Source organism: Lampris incognitus, chromosome 6 (genome assembly GCF_029633865.1).
Source record: "Lampris incognitus isolate fLamInc1 chromosome 6, fLamInc1.hap2, whole genome shotgun sequence".
Taxonomy (NCBI): Eukaryota; Metazoa; Chordata; class Actinopteri; order Lampriformes; family Lampridae; genus Lampris; species Lampris incognitus.
This window is the reverse complement of record NC_079216.1, coordinates 63,794,067-63,815,758: the sequence shown is the minus strand read 5'-3', so window position 1 is coordinate 63,815,758 and position 21,692 is coordinate 63,794,067. Positions and strand designations below refer to the sequence as shown.

The 21,692-nt window shown below is 47.6% G+C and overlaps 1 protein-coding gene across 4 annotated transcripts in view; it reads left to right on the top strand.

Moving 5' to 3' along the window:
- The window catches only part of mef2aa (myocyte enhancer factor 2aa), a 54,678-nt gene that overhangs the window by 10,651 nt on the left and 22,335 nt on the right, over positions 1 to 21,692 (top strand). For all 4 annotated transcript variants that reach the window (XM_056281430.1, XM_056281428.1, XM_056281429.1 and 1 more), the window contains exon 2: positions 2,175 to 2,378. In XM_056281430.1, the coding sequence (XP_056137405.1) occupies positions 2,175 to 2,378 (204 nt within the window). The remainder of the gene's footprint in view (positions 1 to 2,174; positions 2,379 to 21,692) is intronic.

The following is a 21,692-nucleotide window of genomic DNA, read 5'->3' as shown; positions in this document are numbered from 1 at the left end:
CAATTAAAACTGAAAAAAAAGCTAGCTCATCTGCTCAACTCCTTTCTTAGTAGGTCAGTGAAATTGATAGATAACACACACACACACATGCACACATGCACGTGCATGCACGTGCACACCATTTTCCATAGTTCCACACACAGCTCTTACCAGCAACTCCCATTGGGGGCTGAGCACTGTATCACACACACTAAACACGAAGCATCTTTTGAGTAACAAAAAAAAAAAAAGTATTGGTTTCACACATATTCATTTCCCATTCTCATTTTCTTGAAATATGCTGCTATTACAAACCTGAGCGACGAATGCCCGCGCTCCAAAATTCCCTCGGTCTGAATGGTGTTTCTTAACACGGGGAGGGATTATAGCGCACTGCAGAAAGGCGGTGTAACACAATAACGCGTGTATGAGGCTGACGCGACCACAGAGACGGACGGGGGCTGCAGAAATACAGGACATAAAGTCACTCTGCGGAGGGGGTCGGGTTACCGTCGGAGTGATGTACGACCCGAAGTCCCATCTGAGGGCTCGTGTTACAGGGCTTGTGCTGTGCTACGAAGATGGCTTTCCATACATGGCGGCAGAGGCCAAACTAATGCGTGGACCCCTGTCATTGCCGAAGCTCTGACTCAGCTTTCTGACCCGTGCCTCTCACCGTGACCCATGACCCGGTAGCTTAACGACCGTTTTATACACACGCCGTGCTGCTCCTGAAGGAGAACAAATGTGGTTGTCTGTCACTCGTACGGTGGAATTTGACATGCCCTGTATTCATACAGCGTGCCGGGTTCGCTGGGTAAGTTATGGAGGAGCTGGGTACCGTGTGGCCTTACATTACGAATAATATGTGATTACTCAAGTCAGCTGCCTCAGAGGTCTTTCATATCTGGCATTAAGAAACAGTTATAGTAAGACACAGGAGATGACTCCCCTGATTCGGATCAAGGAAAATCTCCGGAGAAAAAGAACTTGGGGGCTCTTTGGAAGGAGGGATCCCGTTCGCAGGATCGAAAGGTTTACGGCATAATAGGCGGCAAAAGGCCGAGATAGACAATGTGGTCGCAGATTGGGAAAGGAAACGCGTCGTGATTCATCTGTAAAGCACATCTTTACTGGGGCGTCCGTCCGGGTGGCGTGGCGGTCTGTTCTGTTGCCTACCAACACGGGGCTCGCCGGTTCGAATCCCCGTGTTACCTCCGGCTTGGTCGGGCGTCCCTACAGACACAATCGGCCGTGTCCGCGGGTGAGAAGCCGGATGTGGGTGTGTGTCGCGGTGGCCACTAGCGCCTCCTCTGGTCGGTCGGGGCGCCTGTTCGGGGGGAACTGGGGGGAATAGCGTGATCCTCCCACGCGCTACCTCCCCCGGGTGAAACTCCTCACTGTCAGGTGAAAAGAAGCAGCTGACAAATCCATATGTGTTGGAGGTAGCACGTGGTGGCGCAGCGACCGGGACGGCTCGGAACAGTTGGGTAATTGGCCAAGTACAACTGACAATTGGGGACAAAAAGAGGGAAAAATAAAAAACACATCTTTACTGAATGGTCTCACAGCATCTTTTAAAGCACAATGTTCTCACACTTACATTTTAGGAAAAAAAAATCGGTAACACTTTCTATGAAGCTTGCATCTATAACGCCCTATAAGCATCTATAACGCCCTATAAGTGTAGCTATAAGTCATTGTAAGATTCATTATAACCATGTATATAACCTCACAACACCTCATAACCACCTTTATGATACATCATGTCAATTTAAAATGGATTTATGCATTATAAATATGTCATCATTAGCCTGTTTATCTGTCAAATGTCATAATGCATCATAGCCAATTGTTTTGTAGAGATGCATAATGAGACTTCAGTGCTATTTCACAGTCTTCAGCCATAGCCGTTAGTCATTGTAATACACATTATAGGAAAGTATGGGCGTTATAGATGCAATAGACGCTTATAGGGCGTTATAGATGCTTATAAGGCGTTTTAGATGCAAGCTTCATAGAAAGTGTTACCAAAAAAATCAAGCTAGAATTAAAATATTTAGTCGTTAACTTTCTTGTTTTCTTGTCAACGTTACCTAATACATACGCATTTACGTGAACCTGCCACTGCCGGGTTGTGGGAAGCGGTGTAATCCTCCTTGACGGATAGCTCTGCCTTTCTCTCCGTTCCTCAGGTTACCTTCACAAAGAGGAAGTTCGGACTGATGAAAAAGGCCTACGAGTTGAGCGTGCTGTGTGACTGTGAGATAGCCCTCATCATTTTCAACAGCTCTAACAAACTGTTCCAGTATGCCAGCACAGACATGGACAAAGTGTTACTGAAATACACAGAGTACAACGAGCCCCACGAGAGCAGAACCAACTCTGACATTGTAGAGGTGAGTCGGCTTCACTTTCTTACTTTTTATCAGGGGGAGAAAACTCATTAGCCCGACCTTTAACCTTTCACACCACCCAGTTTCCCTCCCTGTTTATATTCTCCTCTTGAGAGGCACACTTTTTTTTTTCTTCCCGCGAGCGCAACCTCATACTCCTTTTTCTGATCCGTTGGAAGTATTTTTCTGCGGCGTCGACTTCAGACCAGAGACGACAAACGGATACTCGCGGGATCCCGGCTGATAGGCGTAAACCTTTTGCTGCGAGGGCGGCGCTTTACCCGTGCGAGAGCAAGGGACGAGTAACAGTTTCCTCCGGTCGCCATTCAGATAGGCCGCAGGAGGTCTGCGTCCCCTGATAAGTCCAACTCCTCTCGAGCCCGTCAACTGACGTGGTAAACCTATCTCTGCGCCAGCCTGCACGCGGCGGCTGTTTAACCACCACGGCCGTCCTGTTTCCCCACAGATATTGTACCTGCTCCGTCCCACAGCAGCCCGGTCCGTGCCCTGCCTCCAGAGAGACGACTCCCCCGGCTCGTTGCTATGGTAGTTTCACCAAGACATTTTGCTTTTGGCACGTCGGAAAACTCTCCCGAAAGCCCCGCGAGCGCTTGAACTTCCTGGCGGCCGCCGTCTCGCTGAATGCTCGAGCCCCCGGCCGAATAATAAGCCGCGTGTTATGCCAGCCCATGGCGCGGCCAGCCAAAAGCATCAGTAAAACGGAGCCGATCGGCGACGCATGCCGGTCCAAATGTCTTTTAGTGACGCACTTTTCGGTTCCTCGGCCCGTTCTGCCGGCTGCAGCGGGGGTCCTCGCTCGCGCTAAATGAAAGGTAAACACATCTCGGCACCGTAAAGGATATCATAATACTTACAGTGAAAGGTGGTCTGTTTATTATGATAGTCAATATTGAAAGTAGACCGACCGGCTCTCGGGTTTCATGTTTTGACTGAAGTGTTTATGTTAGACGATGCAGACTTTTCCCAGATTTCTGCACTGCTGCGTCACAACACTTGATGTTTTTACTGGCACATTTCCACTGAGACGTACGTACCTTGTTATTACTGTGGCACAACAAAGAGGGGGGGGGGGGGAGGCAGGCTTAAGATTAGCGAGGAATTCACACACACACACACACACACAAAAAAAGCCCCCCCTCCACGATTCTTGTGTTTTGCAAAGTCTTTCACTTGGAGGAATGAGTAAAATTACATGCGGCATAGAGGAGTCAGCTGTGGCCCGTTATCTTTTATTCATGGTGCTGCTGCTGCTTGTGAATTACCTGCTTGGCAGAGCTGCAAAAGAGTGCTCTGCCATGCTGCCGCCCCATGCAGTCGACCTTCCATCAGGGGCCCTCGGAGCAGAGCAGGGGCTCACCTGCATAAAAAATACATGGATGCACTCCTCACTTACGTAACGGTGGCCACAAATTTGTTTTTGTCGTGACTCGGCGAGCCGTCTTATTTTAGCCAAGGCCCGGGCTGCGAATGCCACGAGAAGTTTGTAAACTGCCCATTAAATAGTTCCCTCCCCACAGTGCCCCGTGTACCTGTGGTCGACCGACGGATGTTTGTGTTTACGATATGTTTTAACTGGCATGTGCCGGGGCATATAATGTCTGCACAGGCAGCACCAGCGGTCCGCCGCCAACTAGATTGGTGGACAAACTGGTAGTGATCTGTTCATTTCCCATGCAGCCCCCGGGGCAACTCTCAAGGAGGCCGTCCCCCCGCTGCACGAAAGGCGAGAACAATGTGGCGTTGTCCCTGCTCACTCGGCCAGCATCTGTGCAGATATGCGCAAATCCCCCTCGGCCTCACGGCGATGTGGCGAGGGTTCAGAAGTGGAGAAGCAGAGCAGAAGTAACCAAGCACTAGTCCAAGCCCCAGTTCAGGTCGCTGCCACACAGCCCCGCCATTCAGAGCAGACGCTGGAGCCGAGCAGCAGAATGACCTCAGTCGTGTCAGGTTATCTGGTCAAATCCCCGGCTAAACCCTGCCGTGCCGTCCCGTCCTTTAAAGCGGATGGCCATTTTCTTTGTTTCATCAGATGGGTGACTCTTAATTTGACGAGCCGTGGCGAATGATAGTGTTTTGCGTGCGTTTTCACGTTTATACTTGCGGAAAGAAACGCACAACAAGTTTACGTGTTGCAGTTGTTCGGGGTTGTTGGTCCGCTAATAGAGGGTGACGTTGCTCCACTCGCTGGTTAATGTATAGGGATGTTTGTGCTGTACATGAGGGGGGAGGGCCGTGCATTGATTACAATGGAAAAGATGGTAGCCCCTCCCCCACACACACACACACACACACGCCTCTCACTATTTATCTGCTGAAATGAGCCTCACATGAGGGCACTTACTCTGAACACTTATCTGAAATTTTAAATTGCATTAAACCAATTATTACCATGCAAACAATCATGTGCTCATTTACCTTGTTTGGAGCACCAAGAAAATCCTCTCCTCGGTTTCCAGTGGGCAGCGTTCTCTCTCGTTCCATGCGAGAAACCAAATCAAAGGTCACATTCCTGCTCAGTGGTACCATCTGTAGATGAAGGCTGGGCTGTGCAGCGCGAGAGAACAGTCTCCATGTTTTCCACAGATGGATGCATGCCTGGACCACAGTGTGATAGCTCAGTGGCGGGCCGTGGACTTCGCCTAAAACTTGGCTCCCTTTCCGAATTCGAGCACTAGGCTCAGACTGCTATGGGTGTGTGTGTGTACTTTTTGTGTTTGTGCTTTTATAGAGTTCAGTATTTTTATATTATGTACAGGGGCGGCGTGGCTCAGGAGGTGGAGCGGGTCATCCGGTAATCGGAAGGTCTCTGGTTCGATCCCCGGCTCCTGCGGAGAGCGCGTCGAAGTGTCCTTGAGCAAGACACCGAACGCCTTAACTGCTCCTGATGAGCAGGTTGGCGCCCTGCGTGGCAGCCTCCTCCATCAGTGTGGGAATGTGTGTGTGTGTGTGAATGTGAGGCGTACACGGTAAAGCACTTGGAGTGGTGGGTAGACTAGAAAAGCGCTGTATAAAATGCAGTGCATTTACCATTTTACCCTTTATTTGTGGGGGAGGGGTGGGGGTCATAAGTCCCCACAGGACTCTTGGGCTTATGATTAAGGTTAGAGCTAAGGTTAGGTTAAGACATGTAGTCCTGATAAGGTTAGAGGTAGGGGCTGGCGAATGTAGTCAGTGATGGTCCCTACAAATAGAGGAAGACAGGGCTGTGTGTGTGTGTGTGTGTGTGTGTGTGTGTGTGTGTGTGTGTGTGTGTGTGTGCAGGCGGTACATAAGCAACAGGCATCAGGTAAACTGTTCTGGCGTTCACGTCCAAGTGGGATTTTTTTTTTTCCAGGTCATTTTCTCCGAAGGTCGTTTCTCTGACGTTTCTGGGAAACCTGGGCAGAAGGACACGCCGCCTGTTTGCGGCGAGGAGCCCGCTCAGCGGCAGCAGGTGCCCCGAAAAGAGCTCGAGTGTTTGTCGAGTTTTGCTTTGAACGGAGCCGAGTGTTAGCTGGCGCGCAATGCTTTGCACCGTGGCGGGCGCTTTTTACAGTGTGTTGTGTTTCTTATTGAATTTTATTTGTGCCGCAAATGAAAACGCTGCCATTGGTCATTAGATTAATCTAATGATCCTCGCTCTTCCTCCCCTCTCCGCTGCCCGAGGTAATGAGATTTTGCCCCAACCTTAAGCCCTTATCCCGGACACAGTGAGGCCTCTGTTCCTGCGAGATACCTTGAAATGAGAGGGGGACTTCACAGGCGTCATTTGGTACCTATCTGTGCTTTCTCTGGGCTTTTCAGTACGGTTACGGCACATGGCGAGAGGCCCGGCTGATTCTGGTTTGGTGACACAAGGAGGTGACGTCAAGTCAGCGCGTTAACGGTAAACTTGTGACGTACAGATTGTGAAGACAAAACTTAATTCTAGAAAACAATTTTTGGGCAATTTTTGGTTAGCGGCACGGTGGCGCAGTGGTTAGCGCGGTCGCCTCACAGCAAGGAAGGTCCTGGGTTCGAGCCCCGGGGTAGTCCAACCTTGGGGGGTGGTCCCGGGTCGTCCTCTGTGTGGAGTTTGCATGTTCTCCCCGTGTCCGCGTGGGTTTCTTCTGGGGGCTCCGGTTTCAGCCCAAAGACATGTAGGCCAGGTGAATCGGCCGCACTAAATTGTCCCTAGGTGTGTGTGTGTGCCCTGGGATGGCGTGGCGGCCTGTCCAGGGTGTCTCCCCACCTGCCGCCCAGTGACTGCTGGGATAGGCTCCAGCATCTCCACGACCCTGCGAGCAGGATAAGCGGTTTGGATGACGGATGGATGGATGGATGGATGGATGGATGGATGGATGGAAGTATTGGTTAGCGCCATGCTATTGTGAATAACCGTGGTACTGTGGATGCACAGAACGGACTCTCTGCTACTTTTCTGCATACCGTGCGCCGGTAAAAAGCCAAAGAACATTCATAGGGAAATTACGCTCATCTACCAAGTACCCCAGAGGGGCGGCCATTGTTGTTTGGGAAACACGGTTTAGCCCCGCATTTATTTGCAGTTTCATGATAAACAGCCCATTCACTGAAATATCATGTGATTTCTATAAAGCTTTTCTTTTATCATCACTAATGGCATATTGTTATGAATGGGAATATATTAATCGTTCAGTGAGGTATGTAAATTTTGACCATTTCTGAATGTCAGGCCCTGAATGATTTCCTTCTGCGCTATCAGTTTGAATTTGATCTTTCTTTCAGTTGATAATGATATTCCTGAAATTTACAGCCAACCATGGCAGTGTTTTATGAAAAATTAAACGTGAAGTATTCAAAATGATAAAAGCCATTTACAGAATTATCACACCTAATGACTACATTTCCCATTATCCATCACATTTCTAATCTAACTGTCCTTAAAGCGGACTCTTTCGGGGTGAAAGAGACGGTACAGTAAATTAAATGACGCTTAAGTGGTACAGTTTGAAGCGTGAAGATGTCACCGGTGTAATTACAAATATTTAAAGAATCGGTTATAGAGCTGTGGGCTACTGGCAGCAGAAACATAAAAACATGTTTGTGTTGTCAATCACAGCCTGAGCGGTGATTAAGACTCATTCCCGTCTTAATGAATGCAAATTGGCACATCTGCTATGGTGAGCTTGCTGTCCAGACTCTTCAATTACCAAGATTGATCAATTATCCTCCTTGTGGGTCTGTTAAAATGGAGGCAGGGGAGCAAGGAGAGCGTTGCGGAGAGAAAAGGGGGGGGGGGAGAGACAAGAGAAAACGAGAGAGAATCCCACAAAGATTTGTGCTCAACCCGACATGCTAACCATCGAAATGAATAGATTTTTTTTTTTTTTACTTGATTGGATCCAAAATAATAACGCGGTTAAAATAGTGGACTCTATAGATAGTCTGTCAAATGTGATGGAGCGATTGTGATTTTATCTTTGAATATGCACTTTGAACAAAGGCCGTCATGTGGGGTACCTCCATCTACATTATGAAACAGTGGTTAACAATCAGACGGTCATAATGGTGCAGATGAATACCGAGTAGCAGTCGCAGTACTGCACAGAAATGGCCTTGAAATGTTAGCGGTTCCACTTTTAAATCAAGTCGAATGGTATTTGTAATGCAGTTGGCTTAGAATAATGAAGCAAACTGTTGTATAGGCAGCATTAAAACGTGGATTTGTTTTTTCCTCACTTGAGCTTTAGTCCTGTTTCAGGTTATTTGGGTTTTGCATCTCTCATTGTAAAGCATCAGACTGTACACAACAAACAACATGATTTGCATTGTAAATCTCTATCTGATTCTCCATCTGCACAACTTGTGTTGGAACAAATATTCCTGTGAGAAACAAACTTGAGCCATGCAAATATAGATCGAGACTCTTTCAAGTAAGAAATCTATCGAGGATATCGAGTCACGTGGCTCGCCGATGTCGGTTCTATGAAAGGAATCGCATTCCTGAAATATCAAAGCGCACTGGTGAGGCTGTCCTTAGCGTATCACAGGCAGATTGTCCTGAGTGCGGTGTATCTCTAATTGTGACATACCAAAATAACAGGGACAGTCACCTGAGGCTCCAACTGGCACACAAAGAGGTTGTCACTGCTCCCAAGTCCCATACAACTCAGCAAGAGTTGGCTGACTAGATTATAGGGCATTGTGCATTCAATGCAGAAATCTACAGAAATGCATCTCTCGCACAATCGGGCGTAAAAAAGAAAAATTTGATTTATAGAAAAAGGCAGCTGTACACCTCTGCAGCTCTCTCTCTCGAGTCTGCAAGGTGATTACTTACTTATCCAAGTGCATGGTCACCTCGAAAAATTAAAGGGGGTCGAAGTAAGGAGAGAGAGCGAGAGAGAGAGAGAGAGAGAGAATGATAGTGTCTTTGAGAGAGAGACAGAGAGAGAACAATAGAAAGTGAGTGGGAGAGTGTCTTAGAGAGGCAGAGAGATCCTTCATATTCGTCCTTAGCAACAAAGAAAATGTCTTGATGACACACAAACTGCAGAAGCAGCGCTTCAGCAGGATGACATGAAGAATAGAAGCACATAAAAAAAAGGCCCGATTTTCCATCGTAATGACAGGAGTGAAAAAGAAGCCAAACTTGTGAATTACACCGGTGTTGTTCAAACGTGAGCCGGGCCAAAATACTCAACGTGCACGTGGAGTAGGCCACGTCTCGATCAGGCCCACCAAAACATGTCCTAGCTCGATCCGTGCAAGGACCCGCAATATCATGAGATCTGGACCGGGCCCAGTATGTATGTATAGACGAATGCCCAAAAGAAAATATGACATTTTAACAGGAGACAACGCCGCTTGTTTACTCCGAGTTTGCTGCAGAGTCAGAGTCCCGTCTAATGCTGAGGCCTTGTACTGCCCCGAGCTGAGGGGCGGGCATGGTTAGCTGCAAATTCAGGCCTGTTTTAATTTTTTTTTTGGGGGGGGGGGTGGTTGAAGAAAAGTTCACTGCCCATGATTTAAACTTTACTCTAATTACAACCTACCAAGTGTCTATCTTGGTGTGATCAATCTTGAAAGCTTATTCTCTGCTGACACCTTTTATAGGAATACATCCACACATTTCGACTTTTTAATTCAACGTATTTTCCAATCATGCTGTCTCAGTAATCCTGAAGCATGTCATTTTTTCTCTGATATAACTTGCTGATATTACATCTCCTTGCATTAGACGGCTGGATTTCTCACTAACCTCCCTATACCCCACTATGCTGTCCTCCGCCCTTTCGGTCTGTAGAGCAAGCTCACAGCAGCAGTGATGAGAAATACCTCTTAGTACCTCCGAGCCAAATGTCACCGCTGTTGACCCAGACTCACTGAGTTAATGTTACATTTCCAAGGGATTCTAATATACTAGAAATTCCCCTTTTTTGATATTAGGGAAGAGAAACAAATATGTGCTTTTGGGCTGTTACAATTTATTAGAATGGGGTTAATTTGCCTTTTTGCATTTATATTATATGTATTGATACGTGGTATACTTTAAACCGAGTGACTTAGACTGAGTCTTATTTGTGAATGGCGTAATGTCATTTTGCTAATATTGGTGGGTAACGAGCAATATTTGGAAATTAATCGATGCATTCATTTGTCTGATGCATTGGTTTGTATGGGAGAAACCGCTACTGAAAGGTCCACGCTCCACCACAACCGCAGATGATCTCAGTGTTTCCACCTCTTCTTGAGGAGCGGAGGGTCCATGGATCGCACGGAGAGCCGATTTTTCTTTTTCTTTCCATCACCTTATCGAATTGTATCCCCCAAAGTAGCCCAACATGTCAGAATTGTGAGGGTGGGCATTCCTCATTCTTCGGTGCTGTATTTTCCGGTAGGCGCTTCGGCGCAGGTCAGGTGAGGAGTTGACCCACACTGTTAGCATGCTGTCAAAACAAGCACGTGCCGTTTCCAGTTGCTCCCAACGCCTATTTTGGGGACAGTGCAGTGGGGCAAGGTAGCTAAAAATAAATAAGGAATTACAAATGCCTACAGTGAAAACAAAGGAGGAACTGGGCTATCTTTGTCAGGAGCCTCAGCCCCGCCTCGGACGACCGTTTAAACACCGCCGTCCCAAATGCAATAGGCCTGTGAGCTTATTACACCGCTTTACCTTAAATAGACACAATGGCAGGATCAAACTACACAGTCGCTGCCAGTTTCTCAGTCACTTTTGTCGGTGCACTTAGTGCATTCTGCCTCAACCTTTTCCCTCCCATGCACAAGTTAGACGCACCGCCAGAAGGCGTGAAGAACGGCGTTTAATTAGTGCAAGAGGAGGCAGCGATGCAACCGGAACGCATTCGTTTGTTTGGGGTGGGGGTGGGGGGTCCCCCTTGTGAAATTTGTAACGCTTCTGAGCAAATGCGTTGTCACCGCTTCTTAAATTATTGCTCTCCGACCGGCATTTAGCGTAGATTCGGTGCTTAATTCGGCTCCGCAGCGCCAGGCGACTCGCTTCTCCCCGCCGCGGCCCGAGTGTGGTGGGAGTTGTTTGACAAGTCTTCATTTGCCACACCGAGTGTAGCGACGCTAATACTGTTGCCGGTCTCATGCTGGGTTTCAAAGTGCCCCTTTTTGTAGGACAAGGACTCCTTTTCCTCTGGGCTTTTAGTGAAAAAGGGTCACCACTCCTTTTTCCAAGTTTTTTTTTTTCTTTCTTTTTTTTTTTGAGTGTAATGAAAGCAACGGCGGTTGTAATTTTCATGTTAGTATTTCACAGAGCGCGCTATTTCTGTCCACCTTGGTGGAAAACACAGAGATAACCCCTCCGCTTGGTTGCTTTGGAAACGGGAAATTTTTCAAACGGCCGATTCCGAAGAGTGAAATTTCATTTGGCTCGTTGAAACAGAGGTGTCCATTGCTGCGAGTGACGTGGTGTTTTCACGGATTACACGCTGCGCCACAGAAGATCGTTTTATTAGCCGTGTTAATATGATATAGGGTGTAGCGCTGTTTTCTCCTTCATGCCAGCGCTTCATCATCAGCGGCTGGTTCTCTGTGGTTTCTCATATTTATGTTCCTGTTGTTTTATTCTTACGTCAAAACACTCCTGTGTGGTAGTTGTTACTAGGTTACTGCTAAGAGATTTGGGTTTTGGCACATGTCGCGCCGCATTGACGTCAGAGGTCGTGTGTTTTTTTTGTTTTGTTGCTCCCATCCTTTCTTGTATGAAACGTGTTGTTCATTTCAAAACCGTGCCCTCTCTTTGAGAGCGCAGATTAAAAAGAGACGCCGCAACCGAGACGCCTGGCCGCGGTGCCACTTTCTCTAGATTACTCCCCGGTGACGAAGCGGGGCCTGTGTGCATTCACCAACGAAGAAGACGGGGCCCACACGTTCAATATACCCAATTGCTCCTTCCATTAGAGAGTCCGTCTTTTCTCGCATAATAAGTGAGAAACGTGTGTATGTCTGGTTTATGAAGATTTTTCATTTTGTAAATAAACTTTGCTGTCTTACTATACTAGGTATCAGCTGATCCCCATTCCCTCCATTAGCCCAACGAGGGCATATACGACAAGGGTCAAGTGCATGTAGGCCAGGGCTTCCCAAAGTCCGGACCGAACCGCCGGTCGGTCCGGACCCAACCCATACCTCGTGTTGTGAATACGACACCTTATGGAGTGTAGCGTTTTCTATTGTGTGCGTTGTTGCTGCAGAGCTCACACAGCTTTACACCGGAGAATTTGCTTTAAGGGTGATGTGAAGCTTTTATTACACTTACAGTAACATAATGAGTGTAGCTGTCACCAAGTCGACTAACGCCGTCTTCACTTCACCTGGCTCCCTGTCTCTCCTCTGCTCCGTGTGTGAGAGAGAGAGGGAGAGAGAGAGAGAGAAGGAGGGAGGGAGGGAGAGCAACTAATGTGACCATAATTGACAGTAATGAGTAGCCTACCAGTATGAGAGTTTTCGTTAGGGCTACAGCCAATCAGAGGCAGAGTAGGGCGGGTCTTTGATTGCTGGCAACCAATCCCGTGTCTCCCACTAGGCCCGACTGCATTATGACTATCTTTACTGCCTTGAACTTGAATGTTTGTTGCTCAAAAGTTATCAGTGAGTTGATTAAATGTTATTTTGTTCCGGACTTGAATAAAAATCAGATGCAGACCTTTGAGAAAGGAGTTTGAGAAGCCTTGATTATAGACCATTAGTACAGATTTTAAAAAGAGGACTCTCCCTTTAATGTGTGAGTAAATCTTGGTGGGTAAGACAGAGCTTGGGGCTAATTCTGTGACACGTGGGGTGGGCGCTGAGTTTGGGGGGAAGTGTCTGCCATCACCAAGGGAGTTATTTTGTTCCTCCCATTGCAGCAAGGCTTTCTTACGGCACCGTTTGACACAAAGATGTCTGACACTTGAGTCTTTTTTTCCCCACAATGAGCTCTGACAGAATAATCATAGATTAAGTTGAGGCTTTGAAATATCTGCTCGCAATTTTGTTTGGTTAGTTTCTACACGACAATATTTGATACCGGATTTCATTTGATGTTGATTATAATTTAATCGAGTCTTCTCTATTTTGTGCAACGGAAATTCTTTGTTTTTTTTTTTGTTTTTTTTTTTGCAAAGTGTTCGCTAGCATACTTGTTCTCCGTGATTAATTTTGACAAGCATTTATAGCTTCTCTATCCCAGACCCTGTCAGACACCTGTCATAAAGCACACACACCATGAGAAATGGGTCATACATTGAGCTGGCCTAATTCGGTTTGATCTAGTTAAATCTCAGCCGAGTTACAATCGGAATACTTCACAAAATCGGTGGTGTGTTGAATGAAGTCGTAACACCACGGTGGCCTGTTCAACCGAGGAAATGTGACACAGACGAGTTAAAGTTCAGCAGAACCCCTAGCCGTACGCCTACCCCCTGTGTCCTTTAATGACCTTGTGGTCCCAGTGACGGAAAATGAGACCTTCGTTTTCACACACGGTGATTCCACTGCCTTTGCTTGTGCAACAATCTGCTTGCCCTTGTGCCCCCCTCCTCCCAGTGTGAGTGCTGTGTGGATACCCCTGCCCGCCTGCCCAGGGGCGAGGACAGAGCAAAACCTGCTGGGACGAGGAGGCGGGGGTTGGCTGGCACCATGCCACCTCCCCCCGGCTGCCTGGTCTGACTCGGAGCAAAGAGGGAGGCTGTGGCTCAGATTGATGAGGATAGAGGTCTTTGGTCAGGGTATAGAGTGATGCAGTGCAGACGTCCTGCTGGCACATCCTGCCCTCTCTGCTGCACGACCCCCAGCCCTCCGTACTCACCTTATTGGAACTCCTAATTGTCCTTATGAATATTTTAGTGGCGAGCAGGAATGGGAGTTGAGGGTTGGGGTATGGTTTCAAGGGCCTGACAGCTAATGAACCACTCAATGACCAGAGAGAGAGAGAGAGAGAGAGAGAGAGAGAGAGAGAGAGAGAGAGAGAGAGAGAGAGAGAGAGAGGAGAGAGTTAAAGGGGTGAAAAGAGCAGACAGCTGTTTATAAGTAATCCCTTTTTATTCTTATTTAGAACTTTTTGAATTTGCGATTGCAATTTCCTTTCAGTGGCAACTCTTCAAATCACTTCATCTCTTTCTGTAGGGGACAGCGCCTGTGTTCCCATTCTTTTCAGTCTGTAGCTAATGATGACATTGGTATGCCTTTATCCTCAATTTGTACTTTAATTCCCACTTGTCCATATTGAAAATATGCAGTCTGCTGATTGAGAGAATGTTCTCTTTGACTGTGGCAGCTAATAGCTTTGTCACAGCAGTCATTCACCAGTCTCGCAGCTTGCTCTCTAAGGGAAGGGGTTGCACACTTTACTGCAACAGTATTTCACTTGTGAATATGGACGGACTATATTTCTCAAAGCGATGATCTCGTCACTAGTCAGTTAGCTACAGATAATTATCTGTTGTAAAGTACACCAGACTGGTATAAGAGAGTGTTATCTATCTATCTATCTATATATATACATATATATATACATATATACATATATATGTGTGTGTGTGTGTGTGTGTGTATATATATATATGTGTATATATATACACACACACACACACACACACATACACACCCACCTCCATTAGAAATATACACCGAGTTGCCAGTTTATTAGGTACACCTATCTAGTAGCCCTTAGAACAGGATGAACTCATCTGGGGATGGATTCCACAAGATGCCGGATGCATTGCGCAGGAATGTTGCACCATGCTGAAATGATAGCTTTGAGCAACTGCAGCAAGATGGATAGCAGACCAGTCTTGCTACAAGCAGCCCCTTCTTCCACTGTATCCCAAAGATGTTCGATAGGGTTGAGATCCGGGGACTGTGCCGGACACTGGAGCAATGAAAGCTCACTCTCATGTTCCTGGAGCCATTCATTGATGATGATACGTGCCGTGTGACATGATGCATTATCATGTGTGAAGTGTCCACCCGAGTGTGGATGAACTGTAGCCAGGAAGGGATGAACTTGGTCAGCAGCAATGTTACTGTTCAGATGTTCTTCAGTGGGTATCAGGGGTTCTGCTGTGTTCCAGGAAAACATTCCCCACACCATCACACTGCCACCAAGAGCCTGTAATGCTGACGTCAACCACGGCAGCTCCACGGCTCCATGTTACTTACCAGACTGGGATAGGAGTTAGGGCACCACAACTGGTATAATTTCCGATCCTTCCATCAGTATGATGCAAATGTAACATTGATTAGACCAGGTAACTTTTTTCACTCCTCAACGGTCCAGTTTTGATATAGTTTTTTGCCCACTGGAAACGAGCTTTCTTGTTCTTTGCTGACAATATTGGCCCTGACGTGGTCTTTGGGTGTTTTAGCCCAGATAGAGTCCGAAAAATGGTGCGTTCTGAGATGACATTCTGCACACCGACGGTAATTTCAGATGGGACTTGGCTGGTTGTGGCCCATCTGTTCACTTGCAGAATTCTTGCCATTCTCTTGTGATCCCTCTGATCCACAAGCTGTTTTCATCCACAGGATTGCCGATTGCTTTTTCTCCATATTCTCGGTAAACCCTTGAAACGGTTGTGTGTGAAAAGCTCAGGATGACGGCCATTTCGGAGATGCTAGAACCAGCACGACTAGCACTAACTATCCTGCCACTTTAAAAGTCACTAAGGTCACTCGATTTGCACATTCCAATGCTCAATTGAACATTAACTGATGCTAGAAACCCTGGGCTGCATTGCAGTCATGTGACATTGGCATGTACCATTTGTGTGAAGGTGGGGAGAGTACCTAATAAATTGCCAACACAGTTGGCAGTTTATTAGGAGCATGGCTCACTTGGATTTCTAAGCCACTACAGAGTCTGATGCTTAGCTCTAAATTCATCATGATTTGCTCATTGTCCCATGTCAGAAGGGACTGGATCTCATTACATTGTATATTGTTTTTCTAACAGCTGCATTAAGATCACAAATACAATACAGATGGGCCAACCAAGAGCTCGCCCCCTGCCACTGCTTTTCCTGTTGAACTAGTGGCTGGACAATGCAGCGAGCCAAAGGAAGGACATGAATCTACCCTCATATCCTGATATCAGTCCATTCATTGATGTGAAATGGTCATGAGATTAGACGAGATTTGTGTGGGAATCACAGAGCTTTCCTTCTCTACCGGTGCCTTCACTCCTGAATCGGCACAGTAATGTGAAGGGAAACTGAGAGAGGCTGTGCAAATGTTGCTACATGAGTGTAGTCCTAGGTCATGGCACATAGTGCCCAAAGAACAATCGACAGAGGCTTTTATTCCCCTCAAGTGAAAACTACAGCGCCAGAGGGATAAGGGAACATGGCGATAGTGAAAGACTTGTCTCTTAAGATGTTATATAAGAGCAGAAATATTCCTTAGTAGATAAAAGCTTTCCTATCAGCCGCCTCCCCATGCTGATTTCCAAGAGCGTTCACACTCAAAGAAGCCCTTTGATAAGCACATTAGATGGAACGGCCTGGACACAATGGTGATGTCATGAGGATTAGCACGCTAACTTGCTTAGTGTTGGGCACAAGGGCTAATTCACGGCACTGCAGGGCGAGAGAGGCTGGGACACCCAGTTTAAACGAGGTGAGGGCAGCCTTGGCGCAGCAACCAGTTAAAATATAGCTTCTAAGTAGTGAAATAAAGGCTGTATGAAGTACTGGCTGCCCGTATCACTGGAATGGATTGTACTTTTATCACAGCCATCCATTCCCCAAAGTTCCTATCCAACTGTGCTCAGTTTAGTGTATGTCTTTTTTTTATTTCACGTTGCCATTACAGTCTCAGCTCTGTTGCTGTTGAAAGGTTTGTGATTGGAGCCATGGTGCACAGCGGTCATAGGTCAGGTGGCACCTAAAGCTAAGTATAGCCATTTGCGGTGGCTCGGGCACAATGGAAGACACTTTGGAAGCGGCCTTTTCATATCTCTCTTTCTGCTATCTCCCCCACCATTTTGAAGTTGGGCTTTTATGTCGAACCACCCTCTGACTCCTTCCACCCTGCTTTCTGTCCGTGTACAGTACTGTACAGTACATGAATAAATGAGATGCAGAAAAAGCTCTCCTGACACAGAGGAGGGAGGACATCAATGTGAAATGCTATTGCAACGCAGGCACACACACACACAGCAACACACTGAGGCCCATCTCACCAAAATACAGTACTTCACAAGGAGCAGGTGACGTAGGTGGCTTACGCAACAATTTCGGATGTTATTTTTAAGTCAGAGAAGAGAGTTCACTTCAAATTCTCAATGAGAAGTTCCGTGCAACTTTTTCAAGCTTAAACTTAAATGATGAACTCCCAAATGTGTGGATGTCAGTATAAATTTCCTGCTTGGCCTCTTGGTATACATCTACATACAGTACTGTACAAGTACATACCAGAATCGTGTTTATTGGCCATGTAGGTTCGCACTACATGGTATTTGACTCCGGTTTCGTGGCTCCCGGTGTACTTGACATGGAATAACAACACGACAACACAACAGTCTTCAGCTATATGTAGCAGTTCTTAAGTGACTCCTTGTCCAAAATACTGAACAAGGGATGGCATGCCAGCTAAATCAAGGGTGTATGCCAAATTGCTTTGTACTGCGCTAAAGCTTTCTGTACCATACATATAGTACCAAACCAGGCAATTACTGTGCTAAATGTTCCCCGCAGTTACAAATAGCTTAACAGTTGGGTCTCAGGTGGAGCTGAGAAATAGATTTTTCAACACAGGAAGCCTCGAGGCACCCTGCAAAGGACAATGTTCCTTGGGATAAGCGAAGGTATCACACATGGAGACAAACAGGCAGGCATGCGCTTCTGTTTGTGCGCACGTGCACGCAGGTATGCACACACACAATGGAGCCCTGCTGGTTTGACGTCAGGCTCGCCGAGTTTCATTTTTATACGTTGCGCCAAATATCTATCAATACAGGTTTGGACTGCTGTGAGAAAATAGCAGCTGGCCCTGTTCCCACTCATCTTTGTGAGCCTCTCAGGGCCTTGTGAATAGATTACACAAGTTCCCCTGCCAGTACTCCCTCCCACCCCACCCCCGTTACAAACAGAGCCCGTATCTCCCATCATAAACGCTACTGAAAATCCCAACCTCTACTGTATTCACACCCATCCAACTTTCCTTTCCAGGGCACAAACCCCCCCACAGCTTGATTCGACACTTGAAAGGCATTTTGAAACTCCTCCCCCCCCCTCTAACTATTCATATTGCAAAGAACTTATCTTTTATTTGGCCATCAAATTCCCAGTAGCTTTTCATTTTCTAGGTCAAAACACTACAGTGTTTGGAGCACTCGGCAGCATTGATATGAAAGGGTAAAGTTGGACTCGGGTCGGGTGGCCTTCAGGGCTCCTTGCGGTCCCTTGTACGGCCATGTCTTTGTGCGACTGCATCTGATTGGCCAGCATGGGGAGCCAGGCCTTGACAGGTGTTTGGGAGAAGGACACCTGTTTGGCCATGTGCTGATTTAGTGATCCATTTACTGGGCGCTGCGGGCAGCATCTGTGGGACACCCAAAACATGCCAAGTCGTTTAAGGAAGAATTGCAGCCATGCTTTCCTGGTCCTCCCATATCTCACATGCATAATAAAAGTACCTCACAAAGGGTGTCAGACTCGAGCCAGTTTACGCCAAATGCTGTGAATGCCGAGCCGTCAGTGCAATTCACATTATTTCTGAATAGCTGAAAAGCCTCTTGAGTCAACTAACCAAAGGTTTACAATAATGACAGGAGAAATGTCAACTTGAGTGGTAAATGTCATATTGCTTTGACACCGCTTTGTCTGTCATGATGTGGCATATCCCCGGTGCTGCTCTGAATGCTGCCTGTCCTTGCCTGATGCTATTTGGCGCCGACTTTTCCAGTTCGCTCCAGCGGCCCCTCCCTTCATCGCCTGGGCCAGAGGGTGCGGCAGGCTAAGGACTGGTCAGGCTTGTTGTGAAAGTGGTGCAGCCCTGCCCATCTCACACAGCCTTACCCAACCAGCCTGACCAAACTTTTCCCATAATGAGCAGGTTGCAACTTTAATTTGCAGGTCCCAATCAGATGTTCGGCTCTCTGGTGGAGAAAGTGCCTAGCTCCCCCGGTAAACACAGGCCTTTAAGAACACTAACTAAAGGGGGTTGGTGCAGCAAACAGGAAATTACCCAGGAAGGCGTTTTCTTAGAATGAGAAGAATGCCACTGCTCTGCACCACACCAAACAGTAACGCATCTGTGGTAAATCGTCTATCATTCATTATCCAGAAGACACGTCTGTCTCACTCTCTCCCCCGGGTACCGTGGACTGTCCTGTCTGATGAGATGTGGAGGCCTCCTTTTTTCACCCTTACGTAGTTGTCAGCCAGCCCATTCCTGTCTACACAATGTGCTCTTGTCATGCCAAGCACATACGTTAACGGACGGAAGTGAGTCAGTCTTGGGTAAAATCTAGAGAATTGAGTGTGTTGATAGGAGGTAGTGCAGGTGCGAAGGTCTGATTATTCTTGAGAGCGGCAGTGAAGAGGGTGTTTCTGGGATGCTGAAGCCTGTTATGAAGAACATATTGTAGCCCTGAATTCAAATAAACATCGCTGAGGGGATGTGGCCAGTTGATAGCCCTACGTGTATACCTATTCTCATCTTATGCGCCTTTTTCCTGCCACATCTGAGCAAGGTTTTTTAGCATAGCGTCCCATTTAGGTAACTCATAGGTGCTCCTCGACAATAACACAGGTAGTAACTACATCAGAGCCGGAGTGTCAGTCAATGTTGGGATTTGCTAATGTACCCGATATCATCCAGAATAGCGACAGGCACGGGCCCAAGTCCATGAATACCGGGACGGTATCCAGCGCTTTACCTGTGCCCCCGTCCATAGGGTTAGCGGTTGTGTCAGGAAGGGCATCCGGTGTAAAATTTTGCCAAATCATTATGCAGATTAACAAGACCATACCGGATCAGTCAAGGCCCCGGGTTAACAACGGCCACCATTGGTGCTGTGCCCTCACAGGGTGCCGGTGGAAACTATAAAATCCACTGGGGCGACCCCTGAGAAACGGGGACGAAGGTGAAAGAAGACGATCATCCAGAAACGGCATGCGTGCTAACACGGGAAGGAGCCGAGCGTTTCGGGACTTCACAAAAGCACAAAAGAGGAAACTGAATTCAGTGATGCTAAATTTCACACTGCCATGAGAGGGAAACGTTTTTTTCGGAAATGTGAGTTGCATTGAGGTTTTGGTGTGCAGGCTGGGTTAGCCACATTGTCTGCACAGTGCAACCATACTGTCAGATCACAATCAGAGCATGCAACAGCTGTTGCACTGCCACCACCCACACACATTCCCTCCATGCAATAAAGACACGTTTCCTTTATGTACACACACACACACACACACACACACACACACACACATACATACAAGGGGCATGCAAGTACACACACAGCCCTCCAAGTTGTTGGTTGATGAAGACAAGAGACAGAGAGTAAGGTCTCATTAGTGTGTGAAGGTTCCTGTCCCCCGGCTCAGACTGTGGCCCCTGCGTCCATAGGAGTCAGCGACCTTCCTGTAGATACAAGGTCTCGGAGGCAGCCCGTGGACAGGGCAGGGCACGTCTGTGGACCTCCTGCGGGTCTGATAGGGGAGACAAGAAATCCACTCATAAATCATGTTTTGATGTACACCTCCCTGATAGCACGTGCTGTCATGTGCTGTCAGCGAGTCTTGTTAACGCCGCTGTTCAGCGCTCTAATGAGAAGCAGCGGACAGCCTTTGTGAGAGTTAGCCAAGGTGCAAAGCGTTGGGGTTGTGAAGTTGTGCAGCGTTTTTTTTTTTTTTTTTTTTTTTTTGTGGACTAAGAAAATGGGGCTTTGTGACACCACAAATACCATCCTATGCACTCTTTGCTCGTACAATAATTGCTCAATTTCATGCTCAAATAAGCATCTTTGACCACATACGATAATCCATTTTATCGCCTACACGAATTAGCTTTGATAAGATCCCGTGAGCGACACCCACGCCGAGTTAAGGACGGGGACGTCCTAAAGTGCTCTGCTGTGGGATCCTCTTACGCCGGGGTGTCTTCCAGCTGGGTGGCTTACGATAACTGGAATATAATGAAAAATGCAAACGCGCACTTGCAGCAAGACGGAGGGGGACAGGGGGGAGGGAGGGAGGGGGAAGGAGAAACACGAGAAAAGGGAAGAGGAAATGTTTGATTTCTCTTGCCCCGAACGCTGGTGAAGGGTGAAAGGCTTTAAAGTGATGTTTCGGCTCCCCCTTATTCCACAGCCGTACCGTGCTGTGTCTACTGCTTAGCCCGGCCAGTGGGTGTAACTGTAGCGCCGAGGCTTTTAGAGAACAACTAATATAATGTGTACACATGTTGTTTATTTTCCACCATCAGAATGAGTCGTGTTTGCAGAACCCGCAGCGGTTTTGAATGTATGCGATTCCTGACACGAAACTTTGGGGCGTCCGGGTGGCGTGGCGGTCTATTCCGTTGCCTGCCAACACGGGGATGGCCGCTTTCGAATCCCCGGGTTGCCTCCGGCTTGGTCGGGCGCCCCTACAGACAGACGCAGTTGGCCGTGTCTGCGGGCGGGAAGCCGGATGTGGGTATGCGTCCCGGTCGCCGCACTAGCGCCTCCTCTGGTCGGTCGGGGCGCCTGTTCGGGGGGGGGATGGGGGGGGAAATAGCGTGATCCTCCCAAGCGCTACGTCCCCCCTGGTGAAACTCCTTCCCTTCCGGGTGAAACGAAGCGGCCGGCGACTCCACACGTACGGGAGGAGGCGCGTGGCGGTCTGCAGCCCTCCCCGG